We start from the raw sequence: 22500 nt of genomic DNA, 5'->3' as shown, positions 1-22500 counted from the left end.
CGATGTGTTACGCTGCTTTCATTCATCCATACGAATGAAATGCGTTCCTTCATCTAGATGAATGACGAGCTTTCATTCACACTTACCATGAATGCATTGAAGAAACTCATAGGAAGAAGGAAGAAGAATATCATTGTCTTCTGGTAGCGACCAAAAGAACCAACTTCCCCAAGAACATCATCAAAATCCATTTGATTTCGCCGACTGCAGTCCTTGTCGATCCTATAACATAGATTATTATAATTATTATTATTATTATTATTATTATTATTATTATTATTATTATTATTATTATTTTATTATCATTATAAATATTATTATATTAATATTATTTAACATATTTTATTATTATTATTATTATTATTATTATTATTATTAATTATTATTATTATTATTATTATTAGAGCCTGAGCTTGCTCCCATCTGTAGCTCATAAGACTGCCATCTCCACGAGCCCCTTTGGGGCGGGGCAGATGGCAGACCAGAGGCCTAGCTTCTCCCTACGAGCCTCGTGAGGGCGGGGAATGTGGCTAGGCCTGGGGACAGTTGGTCCCACAGATGAGGGGGTACTTGTACTTGTACTTGTACACTCCCCAGATAGGGAGCCAAGGCCGGGTCACCACTGCTTGGAAAAGACCTGGGCCGGGAGAATACCGGCGAATAAAAAAAAAATTATTATTATTATTATTATATTCGTGGAGAAGGGCTAAACCCCCATAGGGTTATAGGAGATAATGAGGTTTGATCCAAATGGGTGGAGAGCTCGCATTCCGTGGATCAAGAGCCCGTCCCCAGCATCAAAACACAGAGAAGTGGGCAATAAAGAGCACTTCTAACCGGCACAAATTAGAGGAGTTCATGACACAACACAACACTACGGTACGGGTAGGGGACTGAACTCGCGGCAAGTGAGGGGTAAAAGTCCAGGCGAACGCGTGAGCTGCTCGTTCCGTGGTGTGTTTACAATGGTGTTATTACGATTTCTTGACACAACACTGAGGATATATAATAAGTAAGGATGACTAACTGAGTGTGTTATTCAAGGTTGTGTCTATCTTCCTTTAATATCGCGAGTTCGTGGTGATAATAATAATAAAGGGGAAAATAAAAGAAATTGGTTGAAGAAAAAAATCGGTTTGATTTGGAACAGCGTTTAGCTTAGTATGAATCTTTTGTTGAATGATAGCACACACTCGCTCACTCACTCAGATACGCTTACACACTCACTCACACTCGCTCTCACACACTCACACTCATTTACACCTTCACACACACACACACACGCACACACACACACACACACACACACACACACACACACACACGCACACACACACATACCCAAGGGTAACAAGAATAATGAAAATCCAGGATGAGCCCGTAGTTCACCCAAAGGCGCAGGGAGGCCAGAACCAAATGTGCTAGGGAATGGAAGAAGTATAGAAGGCAAAGGACCCAGGAGAATAAGGAGAGCAGTAGTAGAGCCAGAAATGAATATGCACACAGGTAAGAAGGGAGGCAGAAAGACTATAGGAAAATAACATAGCAGCGAAAGATAAATCTGATCTGAAGCTGTTGTACAGTAACATCAGGAAGAAAACAACAGTCAAGGACCAGGTAATCAGGCTAAGGACGGAAGGAAGAGAGATCACAAGAAACGACCGCAAAGTATGTGAGGAACTCAACATGAGAATCAAAGAAGTGTTCACAGAGGAGACAGAAGGGACTCCAGAAGAACGGAGAGGTGGGGTACACCACCAAGTGTTGGACACAATACATACAACCACGGAAGAAGTGAAGAGGCTGCTGAGCGAGCTAAACACGTCAAAGTCGGTGGGGCCGGATAACATCTCTCCTTGGGTCCTGAGAGAGGGAGCAAAGGCGCTATGTCTTCCCCTAACAACAATATTCAACACATGTGTCGAAACAGGGAGATAACTTGAGGCATGGAAGACAGCAAATGTAGTCCCAATTTTTAAAAAAGGAGACAGACAAGAAGCACTAAACTATAGACCAGTGTCACTGATATGTATAGTATGCAAAGTCATGGAGAAGATTATCAGAAGAGTGGTGGAACACCTAGAAAGGAATGAGCTTATCAACAACAGCCAACACGGTTCCAGGGATGGGAAATCCTGTGCCACAAACCTACTGAAGTTCTATGACATGGTGACAGCAGTAAGACAAGAGAGAGAGGGGTGGGTGGATTGCATTTTCTTGGACTGTAAGAAGGCGTTTGACACAGTTCCACACAAGAGATTAGTGCAAAAACTGGAGGAACAAGCAGGGATAACAGGGAAGGCACTGCAATGGATCAGGGAATACTTGTCAGGAAGACAGCAGCAAGTCATGGTACGTGGCGAGATGTTAGAGTGGGGGCCTGTGACGAGTGGAGTTCCACAGGGGTCAGTCCTAGGACCAGTGCTGTTTCTAGTCTTTGTGAACGACATGACGGAAGGAATAGACTCTGAAGAGTCCTTGCTTGCAGATGACATGAAGTTGATGAAAATTCAATCGGACAAGGACCAGGCAGAACTACAAAGGGATCTGGACAGGCTGCAGGCCTGGTCCGACAACTGGCTCCTGGAGTTCAACGCCATCAAGTGCAAAGTCATGAAGATTAGGGACAGGCAAAGAAGACCGCAGATGGAGTACAGTCTAGTGGACCAGAGACTACAAACCTCACTCAAGGAAATTGGAATCTTTTAGGACCCTGTACACTGTGTATGTTAGGCCCATATTGGAGTATGCGGCACCAGTTTGGTACCCACGCCTAGCCAAGCACATAAATAAACTAGAGAAAGTGCAAAAGTTTGTAACAAGACTAGTACCAGAGCTAAGGGGTATGCCCCACGAGGAGAGGTTAAAGGAAATTGACCTGACGACACTGGAGGACAGGTGTATTGAGAAATGGTTTACCAGCTATGGTTAAAGATTAAATATAGGGAGTACTTAGCTGATAAGACAGCTATCGTCCACACAACCACCCCTGCAGACGAGGTCTTGAGAAGCTGTCTCATTCACTTCTTAATGGGCTGTAAAAGATTATATTATGTATGATAATAAATTACCCCTAGGGGGTGTTATGTCAGCATATTTCATTCACTGATGGCTGACGGCACTTACTTGTGTGGACTCAAAGGTCCACTTATCACCGGGGTTTATGATAAGTGACTAACTTGTAACTTAGACTCAACTGTGCAGTCAATAGTAGTACATCACGAGTTAGAACACTTACCTGGGTATATGTATCTGACCCGTAGTTACACCCGGATATCCGATGAGTTGATTGAAGAATAGTGTTCCTTGAAGAATGTCGCACTACACTCTGTTGGATCACAACACTCGTTGTTACACTGTTCATCAATAATTGTTCACACCATATCACTAAAGAAGTTGATCACACTTCTTTGTAAGTGTTTATCGTGTTTTGTGAGACACTTTGTTCACACTAATGCACCGATCAGTGTTCTTTATTGGTTATCCTGGCGTCAGTGTGACTCCCAGTAGGGTGAAAAGTAATCTGACCTCACAGTGCCCTACACCGCTCCAATGCCCCTAGAACGTAAAGGAAAAGCTGACCTAGTACTTTTGCTTCCTTGCCACTTCCTCCATGAAGCAAAGCAAAATGCTTGATTCTTCCTGTCTTAAGCATAGACAACAATGTAAACTATCTTTACCATGGTAATAAAGTGGGAGCAGGATTTTCCTTAATTGTCCTGCTAAGGTAAGAGATGGGCTGTCTTTTATTAAACTACACTTTGCAACACTGGACTCTTGCAAGGAGCGGTGGTCGCTTGACCACGTCGCATATTGTATCTGGGATCAATTACTTGCTGTAGCAGTAAACAAGATGCTTGCCCCTTCTGAGAGGGCTGAGCCCCTCAGGGCTGAAAGGGGCTGAAGGGGGCTTATACCCCCTCCTGGAGAAAATTTCTCCACAAGGTGAAATGTTGTACGAATGTGTTCCATACTCGAGCCATCCTGGGGATAAATGATCTCAGATGAAGTGATATTCTAGGGAAGGGTACAGCCAGAGCGAAGCTGCTGCTTTCTGCCCGTCGACATGATAACGACATGATAACGACATATAAAATACTTAGAGAAATTGACAAGATGGACAGAAACAGAATGTTCCAGAGATGGGACACAGCAACAAGAGGACACAGTTGGAAGTTGAAAACACAGATGAATCACAGGGATGTTAGGAAGTATTTCTTCAGTAACAGAGTAGTCAGGAAGTGGAATAGTTTGGGAAGTGATGTAGTAGAGGCACGATCCGTACATAGCTTTAAGCAGAGGTATGTTAAAGCTCATGGTTCTGGGAGAGTGACCCAGTAGTGACCAGTTAGGAGGTGGGACAAGGAGCTATGATTCGACCCCTGCAACATTAACTAGGTGAGTACAACTAGGAGGGTACACACACACATACACACACACACACACACACACACACACACACACACACACACACACACACACACACACAGTCAGCAGACGTGGGTACACAAGGCTCCGAGAACCTTAGTGTTTTTTAAGGCGTGCAGTAACTGCTAGCAGTAATCAGTGGTAGTGACAACGTCAGTGAACAATCCTACAAGTGATAACTAAAGTCATTAGTTAAAAAAAAAAAGTCGAGAGGAAGCCTGAAATCATTAATATTTCGAAGTGCCAAACCGTTGTGGGTCTACTAGGCACTGTTGCCACACAGATTCAAACATACAAAGATCAGAGTGAGTGTGGAAGTGGGTGTTCAAGAATTACCAGCATTTGGTTAACAAGTGAATTGTGGGGCACCATACAGTGAGAGTGAAAGAGTTAATAAGCAAAAGGAGAAAGGAAAAATAAATTATACAACAAGGGAAGGTGGCAGCAGTAGGCCTGCTGAAGCAGTGACGTCACAACAGTTGTGTGCCATTATACATATAAAGCGAAGTGTATATAATGTGAAGTGTATACTATCATAAGTGAAAAGTGAAATCACGTGAGGAACGCGGGGTGTATGAGCATATATGGTTATAAACATCACGGGTGAAGGATCTCCACAATAGTGATTTAAGACCTACGTACGACGACTTCGTCATCAGCATCTGGCAACTTGTCACCGCACCGCTGCCAGTGCAAGTAATCACTCACCTATTGTGGTTTGCATGCTGCAGGCTCTGGCTTCTGGCCTTGCATCACTGTTAAATACTGGTCACTCACTCCTGCAAGCTATTACAGAATTAGAGTAGAAATAGCATAGACAAAGTGAAGATAGTGTTGAGGAGAGTGTGAGGTGTAGAGCAGACTAGTGAGGTGTAGCGTAGCATTACTATCGGTAGTTATTAGCAGTAAGAATACTTAGGAAGCTAGGAAGTCCTCTCTCAATGTGAGCAAGGAATAGGATAATAGCCAGCAATAATTGATACTTAAATCCAGAAAGGGCAATATGTGGAGAGAGTAGCATTACTAGGGAAGACAACTAGGACTAAATTTGAGCCTACACGACAGAGAGGTATAACGGATCCTTCAACCACACCACCTACCCCCACTAACCATCCATCTCTCCCACACACACACAGGGCCGGATTACCACATAGGCAAACTAGGCATTTACCTAGGGCCCCGCGCATTTGGGGGCCCCGCGGTCCAAGGGGTTCAGGGGCTCATCCAAGACTGCGCACATGGTGCAAGTGCAAAGGGGCCCCTACCTAAAAAGTCAAGTGTTTGGAGAGTAAAATTGATTTTTAAAAATTAATCAAAACAAAAATAAATAATGAAATAAAATAAAATAAAAATAAATAAACCTAACCATAGATGGCAACACTCAACACGCCTTTGTTTACATCAGAACAACTGTGTTTTCCAGCTAATGGGTGAGTATGGGAGATTCCTCTCCAATTTTCTGTAGTAATTACACGTTATCTAGACTTGTACTATGACAAATTAACTGAAGTGTTGTTGATAGACATTGATGTGTATGGATAAATGTTTGTTTTCGCCTCTAAATGTTAAGGGATGAAGCTTTTGAAATGTTTGAAGAGAAAGCTAAACTGCTGGTGAAAGACTACAGTTACCGGACTGATCATCAGCGGTCAAGGAAGAGGAAACGCAATTTTGAAGAGCCAGACAATGAAATTGTGTTGCTACCAAGGCAGAAATGTAAGACAGCTACATACTTCGTCATTCTGGATTCACTGATTACAGAATTGGTGAAAAGAAAAGAAATCTACCAGAATCTCAATGACAAGTTTGGATTTCTGTTCAAAATTACTACTATGCCAGATGCAGAATTGAGAGAAGCTGCATTAAAGTTGCAACAACACCTTTCAGCAGATGTTCAGGACACATTTGTTGAAGAAATAGTTAATTTTTCTGGGTATATGAATCAGATTAAAGCTCCACCTGAAAAATGTGCGCCCTCAGCTGCTTTGAAACATTTAAGAAATGCAGGTATCTCAGAAACCTTCCCTAATGTTGACATAGTGTATCGCCTTTACCTAACACTTCCAGCTACTAACTGTGAAGGAGAACGTTCATTTTCTGTTTTGAAAAGAGTGAAAAACCAGCTCCGTTCAACAATGAGCCAAGACAAATTGTGTAACCTAGCCTTGTTGACCATTGAGTCTGATCTAACAAGAAATATTGATTTTCAGAATATAATTGATGATTTTGCCAGTATGAAATCCAGAAAAAAGTTTATTTAAGAAGTGCCTGTGAATATAAACAATTCTTTACTTTCTTGAGTTTATATGATTTGATAGTCTTATGCATGATGCAATGATAACAATAATGGTCAGTGATTTATAAAGGGAATAACAGTGCTGTAGTGGTTATGCTGAATATAATAGGTACATGATGTCACTACTTTAATAGCCTAATCTAGTAATACTATGCTGTCTTGAGTTTATTCTCTTTAAAATGCATGATTTAACAAGATAGTTATAATGGCTGTTGGTAAATGGTTTTAGTTGTCTTGATGTACTTTCCCTATTAAATTTAATCTAAATAACCAGAATGTATTTAATTAGACCTTAAACAGGCTCACATCGACCCCCCCCCACCCCCAAGCTGGAAGGGGTCGCTTCGCTTACCCATAACTCAAAGGGGCCCCGCCAATCTGAATAGCCTAGGGCCCGGAGACTTCTTAATCTGGCCCTGCACACACACACACACAAGGGCAGACACTAATAGAAGCTTCAGACCCTAGTAGTAATCTCCGCTTTTTATAACCCAGAATTTCTGGTATGTATTAGCAGTATCTCCCCCTCATTCCTCCCCCATACACACACACACACACACATGCACACACACACACACACACATGCACACACATGCACACACACATACACACACACACACACACACACACAAACACACACATACACACACATATACACACACACACACATGCATGCACATGCACACACGCACACACACCCGCAAGGCCCCCAATATCGGTCACGGTCACTTTACCCTCGGCCCTCTTTCCCCTCCCCTTCTAATCCCATACACACACACACACACCTCCCCTGCTTCTAAGGGTCACTCATCCTTCTCCCCCCTCCCCCCTTAACACCATCCCTCTCTCTCCCACACATGCACACACACATACACAAACACACATACACAAGCACATATACACTTGACACAAACACATACTCCCTCTTTCCCTAACCACCTCTCCCCCTCCCCTAACCACCTCTCCCCCTCCCCTAACCACCTCTCCCCCTCCCCTAACCACCTCTCCCCCCTAACCCCCTCCCCCAACTACCTCTCCCTCTTCAATAACCATCCTACCCCTCCTCCAACTACCTCTCCCCCGCTAAGAACCATCCTCCCCCTCCCCATAACCATCCATCCCCACACCCCCTAACCATCTATTCCCCTCCCCCTAGCCACCACTCCTTCTGTGGAGCAATGGGGGAACCTAGAACTAGGAATGAGAACAAGGGGCCTGAAGGACGAATCTGGGAGGCAGAGCTCAAAAAAAGGAAGACTGGGGAAGGAGGCAAGATGAGCTGGCAAGGAAGATGGAGGAGAGGTTAGCAGCAGAATGCAGAAGGTGGAAGCAACATGCCACAGTAGCAGAAACCAAGATACAGAGATTAGAAGAGGAGCTGAGACATCTGAAACAGCACAGAGACAAAGATATTACAGAAGCAGCATCAGCAATGGCTACATCAGACACAGACAACGGGTCTGAAGGGAGCATGGAAACTAAACTGTATGCAGAGGTCCTGTCAAACCCACATGGGGCCAAAACAAAGACAAGGAGCACACTAGGACAGAATGAGAGGTTGGAAGACATTGAAGGAACTAGGACATGTGCAGGGACCTTACCAGACACCTGTGGGGGCCAGGAACAGGTGAGCAGGAAGGACAAACCAATGAGCATAGGGGCCATAGCTACGGAAGGGACCGAAGGAAGGAACACTCCACGGGAGGGAATTAAAACACATCAGAGGATGCAATGGGAGTCACAGTGGGAGGTGGAAAGGGAGAGATCAGTTTTTGTCTATGGGCTAGACGAAGCTAAAGGGGAAACTATGACGAAAGAAAGCAGTTGGAGAAAAAAGCAATTGAAGGTATCATGAAGGTGATAGGCGAGGAGGACATGGCCCAGGTGGCAAATTTTTGGAGAATCGGGTGGTTCACAAAGAAAAGGAATTGGCCTCTCAAAGTAATTTTCAAGGCAGAATCAACCCGAACCATGATTCTGCAGGAGAAAGCACGGCTGAGAGGCAAGCAGGAGTTCATGAGTGTGTACCCCGATCGAGACAGAACACAGGAGGAAAGAAAGATGATGAAAGAGAGAGTTCAAAAACGAAAGGAGAAATGGGAGGAAATGAAAAAGGAGAGCAGAATAAACCAGGAACAAGTGGATGGACAAGCACATCCCCCAGAAACACCTGCAGAAGGGCTCCAGCCACGACACCCCCAAGGCAAATGAACCATCCAAACCAGCCATCACACACCGATCCCTCTGTTTCCACCCCCAGCACCACAGTTACAGTATTAGAACAGAAGTTGAAGGTTTGGTACACAAATGCGGATGGATTAACGAATAAACATGAGGAATGGCAAGAAAGAATCAATGAGAAGTCCCCAAACATCATAGCAGTTACAGAAACAAAACTCACGGAGACAATAACAGATGCAATCTTCCCACCAGGATACCTGATCATGAGGAAAGATAGAAGGGGCTGAGGGGGAGGAGGGGTTGCTCTGCTCGTAAAAAACAGATGGAAATTCGAGAAAATGGAAGGCATAAACGAGACGGGAGAAAGAGACTACATAGTAGGTACACTTCAGTCTGGGGAGCACAAGGTGGTCATTGCAGTGATGTATAATCCACCACAGAACTGCAGGAGGCCAAGAGAGGAATATGAAGAGAGCAACAGAGCAATGGTGGACACACTTGCTGAGGTGGCAAGAAGAGCTCACTCCAGCAGAGCAAAGTTGCTGGTTATGGGGGATTTCAACCACAGGGAGATTGACTGGGAAAACCTGGAGCCACATGGGGGTCCCGAAACATGGAGAGCCAAGTTGTTGGATGTGGTGCTGGAAAACCTCATGCACCAACATGTTAAGGACACTACCAGAGTGAGAGGGGAGGATGAACCAGCAAGACTGGACCTTGTGTTCACCCTGGGCAGTTCAGACATTGAGAACATCACGTATGAGAGTCCCCTAGGAGCTAGCGACCACGTGGTTCTGTGCTTTGAATACATAGTAGAGTTGCAAGTGGATAGAGTAACAATAGTTGAATGGGAAAAGCCTGACTATAAAAGAGGGGACTACATAGGGTTGAGAAACTTCCTGCAGGAGGTTCCGTGGGACAGAGAACTGACAGGAAAGACAGTAAACGAAATGATGGAATACGTAACAACAAAATGCAAGAAGGCAGTGGAAAGGTTTATTCCCAAGGGCAACAGAAACAATGGGAAGACCAGAACAAGCTCCTGGTTTACCCAACGGTGTAAGGAGGCAAAAACAAAGTGCAATAGAGAATGGAAAAAGTACAGAAGGCAGAGAACACACGAAAACAGGGAGATCAGTCGCACAGCCAGGAACGAGTATGCACAGGTAAGGAGGGAGGCCCAGCGACAGTATGAAAATGACATAGAATCCAAAATCAAGACTGACCCGAAATTGTTGTATAGCCACATCAGGAGGAAGACAACAGTCAAAGACCAGGTGATCAGATTGAGGGCAGAAGGGGAAGAACTCACAAGAAATGATCAAGAGGTATGTGAGAAGCTAAACGGGAGATTTAAGGAAGTTTTTACAGCAGAGACAGGAAGGGCTGTGGGAAGACAGCACAGAACGGAACACCAAGAGGGAATATACCAACAAGTGTTGGATAACATACGAACAACCGAGGAGGAGGTGCAGAAGCTGCTAAGTGACCTTGATACCTCAAAGGCGATGGGACCGGACAACATCTCCCCATGGGTCCTTAGAGAAGGAGCAGAGATACTGTGTGTGCCCCTAACCACAATCTTCAACACATCCCTTGAAACTGGGCAACTACCTGAGAAATGGAAGACAGCAAATGTAGTCCCCATATTTAAGAAAGGAAACAGAAATGAGGCACTAAACTACAGACCTGTGTCTCTAACATGTATTGCGTGCAAAGTCATGGAGAAGATTATCAGGAGGAGAGTGGTGGAACACTTGGAACAGAACAAGATTATAAATGAAAACCAGCATGGGTTCATGGAAGGCAAATCCTGTGTCACAAACCTCCTGGAGTTTTATGACAAGGTAACAGAAGACACGAGAGAGAGAGGGGCGGGTTGATTGCGTTTTCCTAGACTGCAGGAAGGCCTTTGACACAGTTCCCCACAAGAGATTAGTGCAGAAGCTGGAGGATCAGGCGCATGTAACAGGGAGGGCACTGCAATTGATCAGGGAATACCTGACAGGGAGGCAGCAACGAGTCATGGTACGTGAAGAGTTATCACAGTGGGCGCCTGTGACGAGCGGGGTCCCACAGGGGTCAGTTCTAGGACCAGTGCTATTTTTGATATATGTGAACGACATGATGGAAGGAATAGACTCTGAAGTGTCCCTATTCGCAGATGATGTGAAGTTGATGAGAAGAATTAAATCGGATGAGGATGAGGCAGGACTGCAAAGAGACCTGGACAGGCTGGACATATGGTCCAGTAACTGGCTTCTCGAATTCAATCCAGCCAAATGCAAAGTCATGAAGATTGGGGAGGGGCAAAGAAGACCGCAGACAGAGTACAGGCTAGGTGGACAAAGACTACAGACCTCACTCAGGGAGAAAGACCTTGGGGTGACCATAACACCGAGCACATCACCGGAGGCACACATCAACCAAATAACTGCTGCAGCATATGGGCGCCTGGCGAACCTGAGAATAGCGTTCCGATACCTTAATAAGGAATCGTTCAAGACACTGTACACTGTGTTTGTTAGGCCCATACTGGAGTATGCAGCACCAGTCTGGAACCCACACCTGGTCAAGCACGGCAAGAAGTTAGAAAAAGTACAAAGGTTTGCAACAAGGCTAGTCCCAGAGCTCAGGGGAATGTCGTACGAGGAAAGGTTGAGGGAGATCGGACTGACGACACTGGAGGACAGAAGGGTCAGGGGAGACATGATAACGACATACAAGATACTGCGGGGAATAGACAAGGTGGACAGAGATAGGATGTTCCAGAGAGGGGACACAGGGACAAGGGGTCACATAGGATGTTTCAGAGAGGGGACACAGGGACAAGGGGTCACAACTGGAAGCTGAAGACTCAGACGAGTCACAGGGACGTTAGGAAGTATTTCTTCAGTCATAGAGTTGTCAGGAAGTGGAATTGCCTAGCAAGTGAAGTAGTGGAAGCAGGAACCATACATAGTTTTAAGAAGAGGTATGATACACCTCAGGAAGCAGAGAGAGAGAGGACCTAGTAAGTAGCGATCAGTGAAGAGGCGGGGCCAGGAGCTGAGTCTCGACCCCTGCAACCACAATTAGGTGAGTACAATTAGGTGAGTACGCACACACACACACACACACACACACACACACACACACACACACACACACACACACACACTAAGCAACACTCGACAAATTGTCAGTGGAAACACTTGTTACACCAGGCGAAGCACCGTCCTACATACCGCCAGTGGGAGTACTGCCCTACACACCGCCAGTGGGAGTACCGCAGTACATACCCCCAGTAGAAGCACCGTCCTACATACCGCCAGTGGGAGTACTGCCCTACACACAGCCAGTGGGAGTACCGCAGTACATACCTCCAGTAGAAGCACCGTCCTACATACCGCCAGTGGGAGTACTGCCCTACACACCGCCAGTGGGAGTACCGCAGTGCACACCGCCAGTAGAAGCACCGTCCTACACACTGCCAGTGTAAGCACCGCCCTACAAACTGCCAGGGAAAGCACGTGTTCCGCCAGGCGAAGCACAACTAACACTACCCAACTCACACCCCCAGACCTGGCAAGACGCAAGAAGACAGTTTCTAATTTTGTCGAGTCAGCTCCCAGTGCTTGACACAATGTACTCTTTTTTCTTTTTTTTTACACAGGGTTATTGACAGCTATTTACAGGTTAAGGATTCCTAACTTTATTGGCAAGCTAAGAGCTGTTACCTACATCAGCTCATTTGAAAGCATTTTTATTGTTATGAGACATACAAGTAGGGAACAGGATGAAGTTGGAGCCATCTGTGGGCCAGCATTTTCATTTGATCAACTGACTTTATCTCGTTGACATCATTATGCTGTACGAATGTGTTCCATACTCGAGTCATCCTGGGTATGTATGATCTCAGATGGAGTGATGTTCTGGAGAAGGGTACAGCCAGAGTGTTTATACAGAGCTTGAAGAACATCATTTCAAGATGTGTAGGGTGGCAACATCAATGTGCTGGGCATGAACACCTTTAGAGAAGCACACAGCAACACCTCCTCCTTGCCCTTGCCTGTCTCTTCTCATCCATGAGGTGTAGCCAGCAATTCTTGCAAAATTTTCTGGAGTCCTGTCATCCAAAAATGTTTCAACAACAGCTATCATGTCGGGACGTCGAGTGTTCACAAAACTATGTGTGAGCTCTCCAACATTAGTAATGAAACCTCTAATGTTGGCCGACAGGATGCTGATAGACTGGCTCCTCATGATGAAGTGGTCAGCTTGAGGTGGTGGGTGTGTAGGGAATGTAAGGTGCCTGCCCTTGAGAGAGGTAGGGTACTGAGGCAGCTGCAGGGATGTAGGTCTGTGGTCTTGTATAAGGCACAATCCCACCTGCTGGGCTGGGATAGGAGTAGCTAAGTGGGTGACGTGTGAGAGTGTTCACCAATTCAGAGATCCTGCTGGTTTGTTCTGAGAACAGGTCTCTAAACAGGTGGCCCTGTCTGTCAAGTTCCTTTTTCTTCCGACACTGGTCCTCCTGATGTCCTTTCTTGTAGCAGTAATTACACCTGGTATCTCGCAGGCAGTTGTTGGCAGTGTGCCCCTTCCGGTGACAGCGAGAGCACAGCCTAGGTGCCTGGGAGGGTGGAAGAGGATTTGTTGCACCTCCTGTGTTTTGCAGATTTGTCCTCAGATTCTGCCGCTGGAACTGCGTTAGTGGAGGGTGAGACCGCTGTAGATGTCTTCCTCCTCCACGTCTTCTTCCACGTCCTCTGCTCCGTCCTCTACCAGTTCTGACAGATGTGTCCCTGCTGTTCGTACATTGGCGCAGTAGGTGATCAGGTGTAGCGATAGTTCCCTGATCATTAACTGCACCAATCTCTGGTAGAGAAACTCCTGGCTCTCTCTCTCTCTCTCTCTCTCTCTCTCTCTCTCTCTCTCTCTCTCTCTCTCCCCATGTGTTAGTCACAAAGCTACAAAGTTTGAGAGTTTGATAATAAAACTCTAAACAATGTTGATTACACAAGAGAGAGAGAGAGAGAGAGAGAGAGAGAGAGAGAGAGAGAGAGAGAGAGAGAGAGAGAGAGAGAGATGAAAATGCAGTGAAGGGAGGGAGTAGAGAGGAAAAGATATAATTGAGACACATGGGTCACGATTATTTTACTGATGAAAGACTTATCAGTAGCGGTAACTTTTCAGTTTTATACAGAGTTGAGTATACGCGTTATATCCATGTTATACACGTGTGTAACACGTGTGTAACTACTTGTCTAAACACAGGTTTGATTCGATTGAATCATTTTAGACGTAGTGACCTTGGCAGTGTTGTGGGGACAGTGTTCTTACCAGTGTTGTAGGGAACAGTGTTCTTACCAGTCTTGTGGGTGACAATGTTCTTACCAGTCTTGTGGGGGACAGTGTTCTTACCAGTGTTGTGGGAGTCAGTGTACTTGGTTGCAGCATCCATAGCACTGTGTAGGTTCTCCTCTGTTACAATTTTGCCTCATTAAACTCTATTAGGTGACTTCAAGAAATACAGTGGCATTGTTCTGGTAATCTGTGCTGTACACTCACTTGCTCTCTCTCTCTCTCTCTCTCTCTCTCTCTCTCTCTCTCTCTCTCTCTCTCTCTCTCTCTCTCTCTCTCTCTCTCTCTCTCTCTCTCTCTCTCTCTCTCTTTCTCTCTCTCTCTCCCTCTCTTATGCACACACACGTTAATCCAGGCTTGTGCATTTATCCCAGGTACTATTTTTCACATCCTCCACACGGGATTATGGGGACTCACTCGTTGTATATGGCGGTTTACTTCTTAAGTTATGTTTGCCTTGTTAACGTTGCCAGGTCACATCTCTATATATTCTGCATGCTCATGGGCTTTCCATTCAGTCAGTAAACAGTAAAATGCGTCTCCTCTTCATATATCAATTGTACCTAATACTTTGCTCCTTTTATCCTTGTTTTTGTTGTGATATATATATATATATATATATATATATATATATATATATATATATATATATATATATATATATATATATATATATATATATATATATATATATATATATATATATATATATATATATATATATATATATATATATATATATCGTGCCGAATATGTAAAACTGGTCAATTAGCAAGAACTCATTTAAAATTAAGTCCTTTCTGAAATTTTCTCTTATACGTTTAAAGATATATTTTTTTCATTAATGTTAATGCAAAAAATTTTTAATTTTGCACCAAAAGAATCTTAGAAAACTTACCTAACCTTATTATAACAAGAGCAATTTATTTTAGCCTAACCCAACTAAATATATTTTAAATACGTTTACAGTAATTTAGTACTAAACAAACACAATCAAACATATCTTGTTCGTTAGGTTCAGAATGATTTTGGCAAAATTATTGCATACACAAACTTTCACTTGTCCTATATGGCAAGATGAGCGTTGCTATTTAAGCCAAGATCGCAAGTTCTGCCTATTCGGCACGACATGGCGTAATAGCGCACAAAATGCGTGCTAAAGGAATAACAGGAAAAGTCGGTCGATGGATCTATAATTTCCTCACTAACAGAACACAGAGAGTAGTCGTCAACAGAGTAAAGTCCGAGGCAGCTACGGTGAAAAGCTCTGTTCCACAAGGCACAGTGCTCGCTCCCATCTTGTTCCTCATCCTCATATCCGACATAGACAAGGATGTCAGCCACAGCACCGTGTCTTCCTTTGCAGATGACACCCGAATCTGCATGACAGTGTCTTCCATTGCAGACACTGCAAGGCTCCAGGCGGACATCAACCAAATCTTTCAGAGGGCTGCAGAAAACAATATGAAGTTCAACGATGAGAAATTTCAATTACTCAGATATGGTAAACACGAGGAAATTAAATCTTCATCAGAGTACAAAACAAATTCTGGCCACAAAATAGAGCGAAACACTAACGTCAAAGACCTGGGAGTGATCATGTCGGAGGATCTCACCTTCAAGGACCATAACATTGTATCAATCGCATCTGCTAGAAAAATGACAGGATGGATAATGAGAACCTTCAAAACTAGGGAGGCCAAGCCCATGATGACACTCTTCAGGTCACTTGTTCTATCTAGGCTGGAATATTGCTGCACACTAACAGCACCTTTCAAGGTAGGTGAAATTGCTGACCTAGAAAATGTACAGAGAACCTTCACGGCGCGCATAACGGAGATAAAACACCTCAATTACTGGGAGTGCTTGAGGTTCCTAAACCTGTATTCCCTGGAACGCAGGCGGGAGAGATACATGATTATATACACCTGGAAAATCCTAGAGGGACTAGTACCGAACTTGCACACGAAAATCACTAACTACGACAGCAAAAGACTTGGCAGACGATGCAACATCCCCCCAATGAAAAGCAGGGGTGTCACTAGCACGTTAAGAGACCATACAGTAAGTGTCAGGGTCCCGAGACTGTTCAACTGCCTCCCAGCATACATAAGGGGGATTACCAACAGACCCCTGGCAGTCTTCAAGCTGGCACTGGACAAGCTCCTAAAGTCGGTTCCTGACCAGTTGGGCTGTGGCTCGTACGTTGGTTTGCGTGCAGCCAGCAGCAACAGCCTGGTTGATCAGGCTCTGATCCACCAGGAGGCCTGGTCACAGACCGGGCCGCGGGGGCGTTGACCCCCGGAACTCTCTCCAGGTAAACTCCAGGTAATATATATATATATATGTATATATATGTATATATATATATATGTATATATATATATATGTATATATATATATATATATACATATATATGTCGTGCCGAATATGTAAAACTGGTCAATTAGCAAGAACTCATTTAAAATTAAGTCCTTTCTAAAGTCTTCTCTTATACGTTTAAAGATATATTTTTTTCATTTATGTTGATGTAAAAAATTATAATTTTGCACCAAAAGAAACTTAGAAAACTTACCTAACCTTATTATAACAAACGCAATTTATTTTATCCTAACCCAACTAAATATATTTTAGATTTGTTTACAGTAATTTAATACTAAACAAACACAGTGAAATATATTTTTTTCGTTAGGTTCAGAATGATTTTGGCGAAATTATTGCATACACAAATTTTCACTTGTCCTATATGGCAAGATGAACGTTGCTATTTAAGCCAAGATCGCAAGTTCTGCCTATTCGGCACGACATATATATATATATATATATATATATATATATATATATATATATATATATATATATATATATATATATATATATATATATATATATATATATATATATATATATATATATATATATATATATATATATATATATATATATTTTATATATATATATATATATATATATATATATATATATATATATATATATTCTTTTTCTTTTAACACACCGGCCGTATCCCACCGAGGCGGGGTGGCCCAAAAGGAAAAAACGAAAGTTTCTCCTTTTACATTTAGTAATATATACAGGAGAAAGGGTTACTAGCCCCTTGCTCCCAGCATTTTAGTTGCCTCTTACAACACGCATGGCTTACGGAGGAAGAATTCTGTTCCACTTCCCCATGGAGGTAAGAGGAAATAAACATGAACAAGAACTAGAAAGAAAATAGAAGAAAACCCAGCGGGGTGTGTATATAAATGCTTGTACATGTATGTGTAGTGTAACCTAAGTTTAAGCAGAAGTAGCAAGACGTACCTGAAACCTTGCTTGTTTGTGAGACAGAAAAATAGACACCAGCAATCCTACCATCATGTAAAACAATTACAGGCTTTCGTTTTACACTCACTTGGCAGGACGGTAGTACCTCCCTGGGCGGTTGCTGTTTAACAACCTACTACCTATATATATATATATATATATATATATATATATATATATATATATATATATATATATATATATATATATATATATATATATATATATATATATATATATATATATATATATATATATATATATATATATATATATATATATATATATATATATATATATATATATATATATATATATATATATATATATATATATATATATATATATATATATATATATATATATATATATATATATATACCTCTAGAACTGTTATAGGGACCCCTCATCCTCAGAGAAAAGAATAAACTTGCTTCAGGGAAAACTCAAGGTTCTCCCAGAAGCTGTTTGAGAATTTTCTCCTACCACCCCCTATATTTTATATATATTTTATTTAAAGACAAAATACATTGACAAAACATTCACAAAAATACGATAGAAAATAAAACAACATAGGTAACTCAGAGCTACATCTCGAATACTTCGTCCAGCTCCCCTGCGGTGGGCCGCGTGCCCAGAATGCTGCAGGCATTTCCTCCCTGGATTGCAACACTGAGTCTCTGAAAGAGGAAGCTGGTCGCCCTGTGGTCCTTGGTTTCTATGATGAGCTTTTCACCCAGCTCTATTAGGAACTTTAGAGCACACTTGCCCCATGCTCCAAGGGTCTCCGACCCTATTGGGATGAAGTTATAGCAAGGGGGAAGGTCTTCATATTTGCAGATCTTCTAGGTCTCCCTGTGGCTGGCAGCTCCACCCCCTTCCACTACGAAATATGGCAAGTAGGTGTCTGCCAATGTGGCAGCACATGTGTAGTCCCAGGCAATCTGCTTTCCATCCTTCCAAGGTAGCATAGTGGCTCCATCAGGACGCTTTTGACTTCCATCAGACCTCTGCACTTGGGGTTCCCGTTGAGCTGGGCAATGGGCTGTGGCGAGGCTTCTCTTTATGATGTCATTGACCTCCTCATGCCTGGCATACTTCCCCTTCTGCTGTGTGACACACGAGACCATGAAGTCCGAATTGATCAGCTGTCGCCCTGCCGCAAATACATCTATGTTCGGTGAGGATGGGGGCGGCTAGGCGAAGAGCAACACCAATCCGAATGGCCTGTGGGTCTAGTCGAGTGCCCATGGAGGAATTGGGAACAGCTAACAGGAAATCTCCTGAGTGTGGTGCCTTCACCGCCAGGAGACGAGCTTTGTCCTTTCCTGAGGCGTTGGAGAGCGTTGTGTTGGCGATTTTTCCAATGATCTGTTTGTCCCAGTAGGACTGTTTGTGTTCTTTAGGAGGAGCTGGTCTACTGGAGGAATCTGTAAGGGTGTCCCACCGAATCGCTGCTTCGGTAAACCTGGGGTCTTGAGCTCCTACCACGTCTCTCAAGCGTTCGGGAACAATCTTCTTGACTAATGCACTGGAAGCAAAACACGAAGACAGAAAAGCAGGTAAAGCAACATGCGTTGCTTTGCGCACTCCTATACCTCCCAGTCGCACTGGGAGGGTTGCCTGATCCCATTGCTGATCCTCTAGTGACAGGTTCAGTGCCTTCTTAAAGGTTGACCTCAGGTGTGCGTCAAATTCGTCGAGTGTTGGGTTGTCAAAAGAGGGTGCACACCTCAGGAATAGTAAGGCACCTTGTGAGGAGATACAGAGCATCATGGGCATCAAGATTGCTTATTCTCTCCTCCATTCTCATCAGGTCATTGAATTTGTCCTTGAGGACTGTGTCGATGGCCTGGTGACCCAGAGTGGTAGTAGAGACTTCCGGGAGGATTCTTCGCACAGCATTGATTATTTCCTGGTTCGCTGTGATGATTTCACACTTGGAGGGATTGAGGATGAGTCCCAAGTCTTCTCCCTGTGTTTTCACCAGTTGTAGGTCGTAATAAAGTTGGTAGAATTACCGACAATATGTAAAGTAAAAGGACACAAGTGCAACTAATGTGACGAAACGTTTCGCCTACACAGTAGGCTTCTTCAGTCGAATACAGAAAGTAGGCAGGAACAGTAGAGATGTGAAGACGATGTAATCAGTCCATCACCCTTAAAGTCGTAGAATTTGAGGTTGTCAGTCCCTCGTCTTCACATCTCTACTGTTCCTGCCTACTTTCTGTATTCGACTGAAGAAGCCTACTGTGTAGGCGAAACGTTTCGGAATAAAGTTGTCTAACTGTTGCATATGTGTCTTACCTAACAACCTGTCGGTATTGTATACCATTTTGATGTTCAACTAATGTGACATTTATTGTGGCAACGTTTCGCTCTCCAGGAGCTTTATCAAGCTCCTGGAGAGCGAAACGTTGCCACAATAAATGTCACATTAGTTGCACTTGTGTCCTTTTACTTTACAGTTGTAGGTCCCCTACCAGGGACTCTTCAGTACTTGCCAGAGTGCCATCATCCAGGTACCAGATGTTGAGCTCGCTGCGTAGGCTGGAAGTTAGTTCTCTTACTGCCAAGCAGAAGAGAAGTGGAGCTAGTGGGTCAACCTGCTGAACACCTTCTGATGAGAGAATTTCATGTTCTCCAAACAAAAGAATTGAGGGTTTGCTGTAGCCGGCTGAAATGAAGGGAAAAAGACTGGGGAAGCGATCCTGAACAGCTGGCAAGACAGCATCTCTCTTTACCATATTAAAGGCATTTACATAAGAACATAAGAATGTAGGAACACTGCAGAAGGCCTACTGGCCCATACGAGGCAGGTCCTTATCAAAACGACATCTGAAAGTTAAGACACATGTGCAACATCTGGATATCTTTATTGTAGTAGACGTTTCGCCATCCAGTGGCTTTATCAATACAGATTCTAGGACATAATAGGAAGACAGTAGAACTATATACAAAAGATGAGGTAATCAGTCCCTCGGCCTAGGAGTTAGTGTTCACAGCATCGTGGTGGAGGAGAGTCTGGAGCAAAGGCAAGAAGACTGGCGCTTTTTATAGGCGTCAGTGAATGGGACGGGCAGCAGACGAGGTCAGTCACTGGTAGGCGGGATTCCCCAGTGGAAGTAGGTCCTTCCCAAAGAGATGGGTTAGTTGCAGCAGCCGTGAAGAAGGTCTTGTAGATGTCCTCTGAACCAAGATTCCATGATGTTGCAGTGTCTGACAAGTTGTGCAAAGAAAGGTATAAAATACCGACAATATGAAAGTTAAGACACATGTGCAACATCTGGATATCTTTATTGTAGTAGACGTTTCGCCATCCAGTGGCTTTATCAATACAGATTCTAGGACATAATAGGAAGACAGTAGAACTATATACAAAAGATGACTGATTACCTCATCTTTTGTATATAGTTCTACTGTCTTCCTATTATGTCCTAGAATCTGTATTGATAAAGCCACTGGATGGCGAAACGTCTACTACAATAAAGATATCCAGATGTTGCACATGTGTCTTAACTTTCATATTGTCGGTATTTTATACCTTTCTTTGCACAAAACGACATCTACCTAAAGCTACTCAAGAAATAACTCCCGTACCCCTTGACACCAATCAAACCCAGCCCCTCCCACTCATATATTTGTCCAGTCTCTTCTTAAAGCTACCCAAGGTCCTAGCCTCTATCACCCCACTGGGAAGACTGTTCCACGCATCTACAACTCTGTGTACGAAATGGTATATAATACCGACAAGATGAGAGTAAGACACATGTGCAACATCTGGGTATCTTTATTGTAGACGTTTCGCCATCCAGTGGCTTTATCAATACAAATTCTAGGACATAACTTGAAGACAGTAGAACTATGTACAGAAGATGAGGTAATCAGTCCCTCAAACTAGGAGTAGGTGCGAACAGCACCATAGTCGTGGAGATTCTGAAGCAGAAGAAAGAATCCTGGCGCTTATATAGTAACGTCAGGTGTAGCAGACGAGGGCATATTCACTGGTAGGCGGGATTCCCCAGTGGAAGTAGGTCCTTCCCAAAGAGATGGGTTAGTTGTAGAAGTAGTTGTCGTAGTCGTGAAGGTTATGTACATGTCCTCAGAATTAAGATTCCATGATGTTGCAGTGTCTGACAAGTTGTGTACGAAATGGTATATAATACCGACAAGATGAGAGTAAGACACATGTGCAACATCTGGGTATCTTTATTGTAGACGTTTCGCCATCCAGTGGCTTTATCAATACAAATTCTAGGACATAACTTGAAGACAGTAGAACTATGTACAGAAGATGAGGTAATCAGTCCCTCAAACTAGGAGTAGGTGCGAACAGCACCATAGTCGTGGAGATTCTGAAGCAGAAGAAAGAATCCTGGCGCTTATATAGTAACGTCAGGTGTAGCAGACGAGGGCATATTCACTGGTAGGCGGGATTCCCCAGTGGAAGTAGGTCCTTCCCAAAGAGATGGGTTAGTTGTAGAAGTAGTTGTCGTAGTCGTGAAGGTTATGTACATGTCCTCAGAATTAAGATTCCATGATGTTGCAGTGTCTGACAAGTTGTGTACGAAATGGTATATAATACCGACAAGATGAGAGTAAGACACATGTGCAACATCTGGGTATCTTTATTGTAGACGTTTCGCCATCCAGTGGCTTTATCAATACAAATTCTAGGACATAACTTGAAGACAGTAGAACTATGTACAGAAGATGAGGTAATCAGTCCCTCAAACTAGGAGTAGGTGCGAACAGCACCATAGTCGTGGAGATTCTGAAGCAGAAGAAAGAATCCTGGCGCTTATATAGTAACGTCAGGTGTAGCAGACGAGGGCATATTCACTGGTAGGCGGGATTCCCCAGTGGAAGTAGGTCCTTCCCAAAGAGATGGGTTAGTTGTAGAAGTAGTTGTCGTAGTCGTGAA

At 43.5% G+C, this 22500-nt stretch overlaps 2 protein-coding genes across 8 annotated transcripts in view; one reads left to right on the top strand and one right to left on the bottom strand.

The window, feature by feature from the left end:
• The window catches only part of LOC128687455 (beta-alanine transporter-like), a 29472-nt gene extending 16921 nt beyond the window's left edge, over positions 1 to 12551 (bottom strand). Inside the window, exons 1-3 of one of the 5 annotated variants that reach the window (XM_070084126.1) lie at positions 12268 to 12461; positions 3239 to 3558; positions 87 to 222 (exon numbers count right to left, since the gene is read on the bottom strand). In XM_070084126.1, the coding sequence (XP_069940227.1) occupies positions 87 to 191 (105 nt within the window). In that variant the 5' untranslated portion in view covers positions 192 to 222; positions 3239 to 3558; positions 12268 to 12461. Of the gene's footprint in view, positions 1 to 86; positions 223 to 3238; positions 3559 to 12132; positions 12226 to 12267 lie in introns of those variants that run through there. The other 4 variants (XM_070084128.1, XM_053774924.2, XM_070084127.1 and 1 more) reach the window with 4 other exon arrangements.
• LOC128687555 (UDP-glycosyltransferase UGT5) overlaps positions 1 to 22500 on the top strand; it is a 212593-nt gene that overhangs the window by 7804 nt on the left and 182289 nt on the right. The window lies entirely within an intron of this gene.

Source organism: Cherax quadricarinatus, chromosome 11, assembly GCF_038502225.1.
Source record: "Cherax quadricarinatus isolate ZL_2023a chromosome 11, ASM3850222v1, whole genome shotgun sequence".
Taxonomy (NCBI): Eukaryota; Metazoa; Arthropoda; class Malacostraca; order Decapoda; family Parastacidae; genus Cherax; species Cherax quadricarinatus.
Note: the sequence above shows the minus strand (reverse complement) of the source record. Positions and strands in the feature narration are given on the sequence as shown.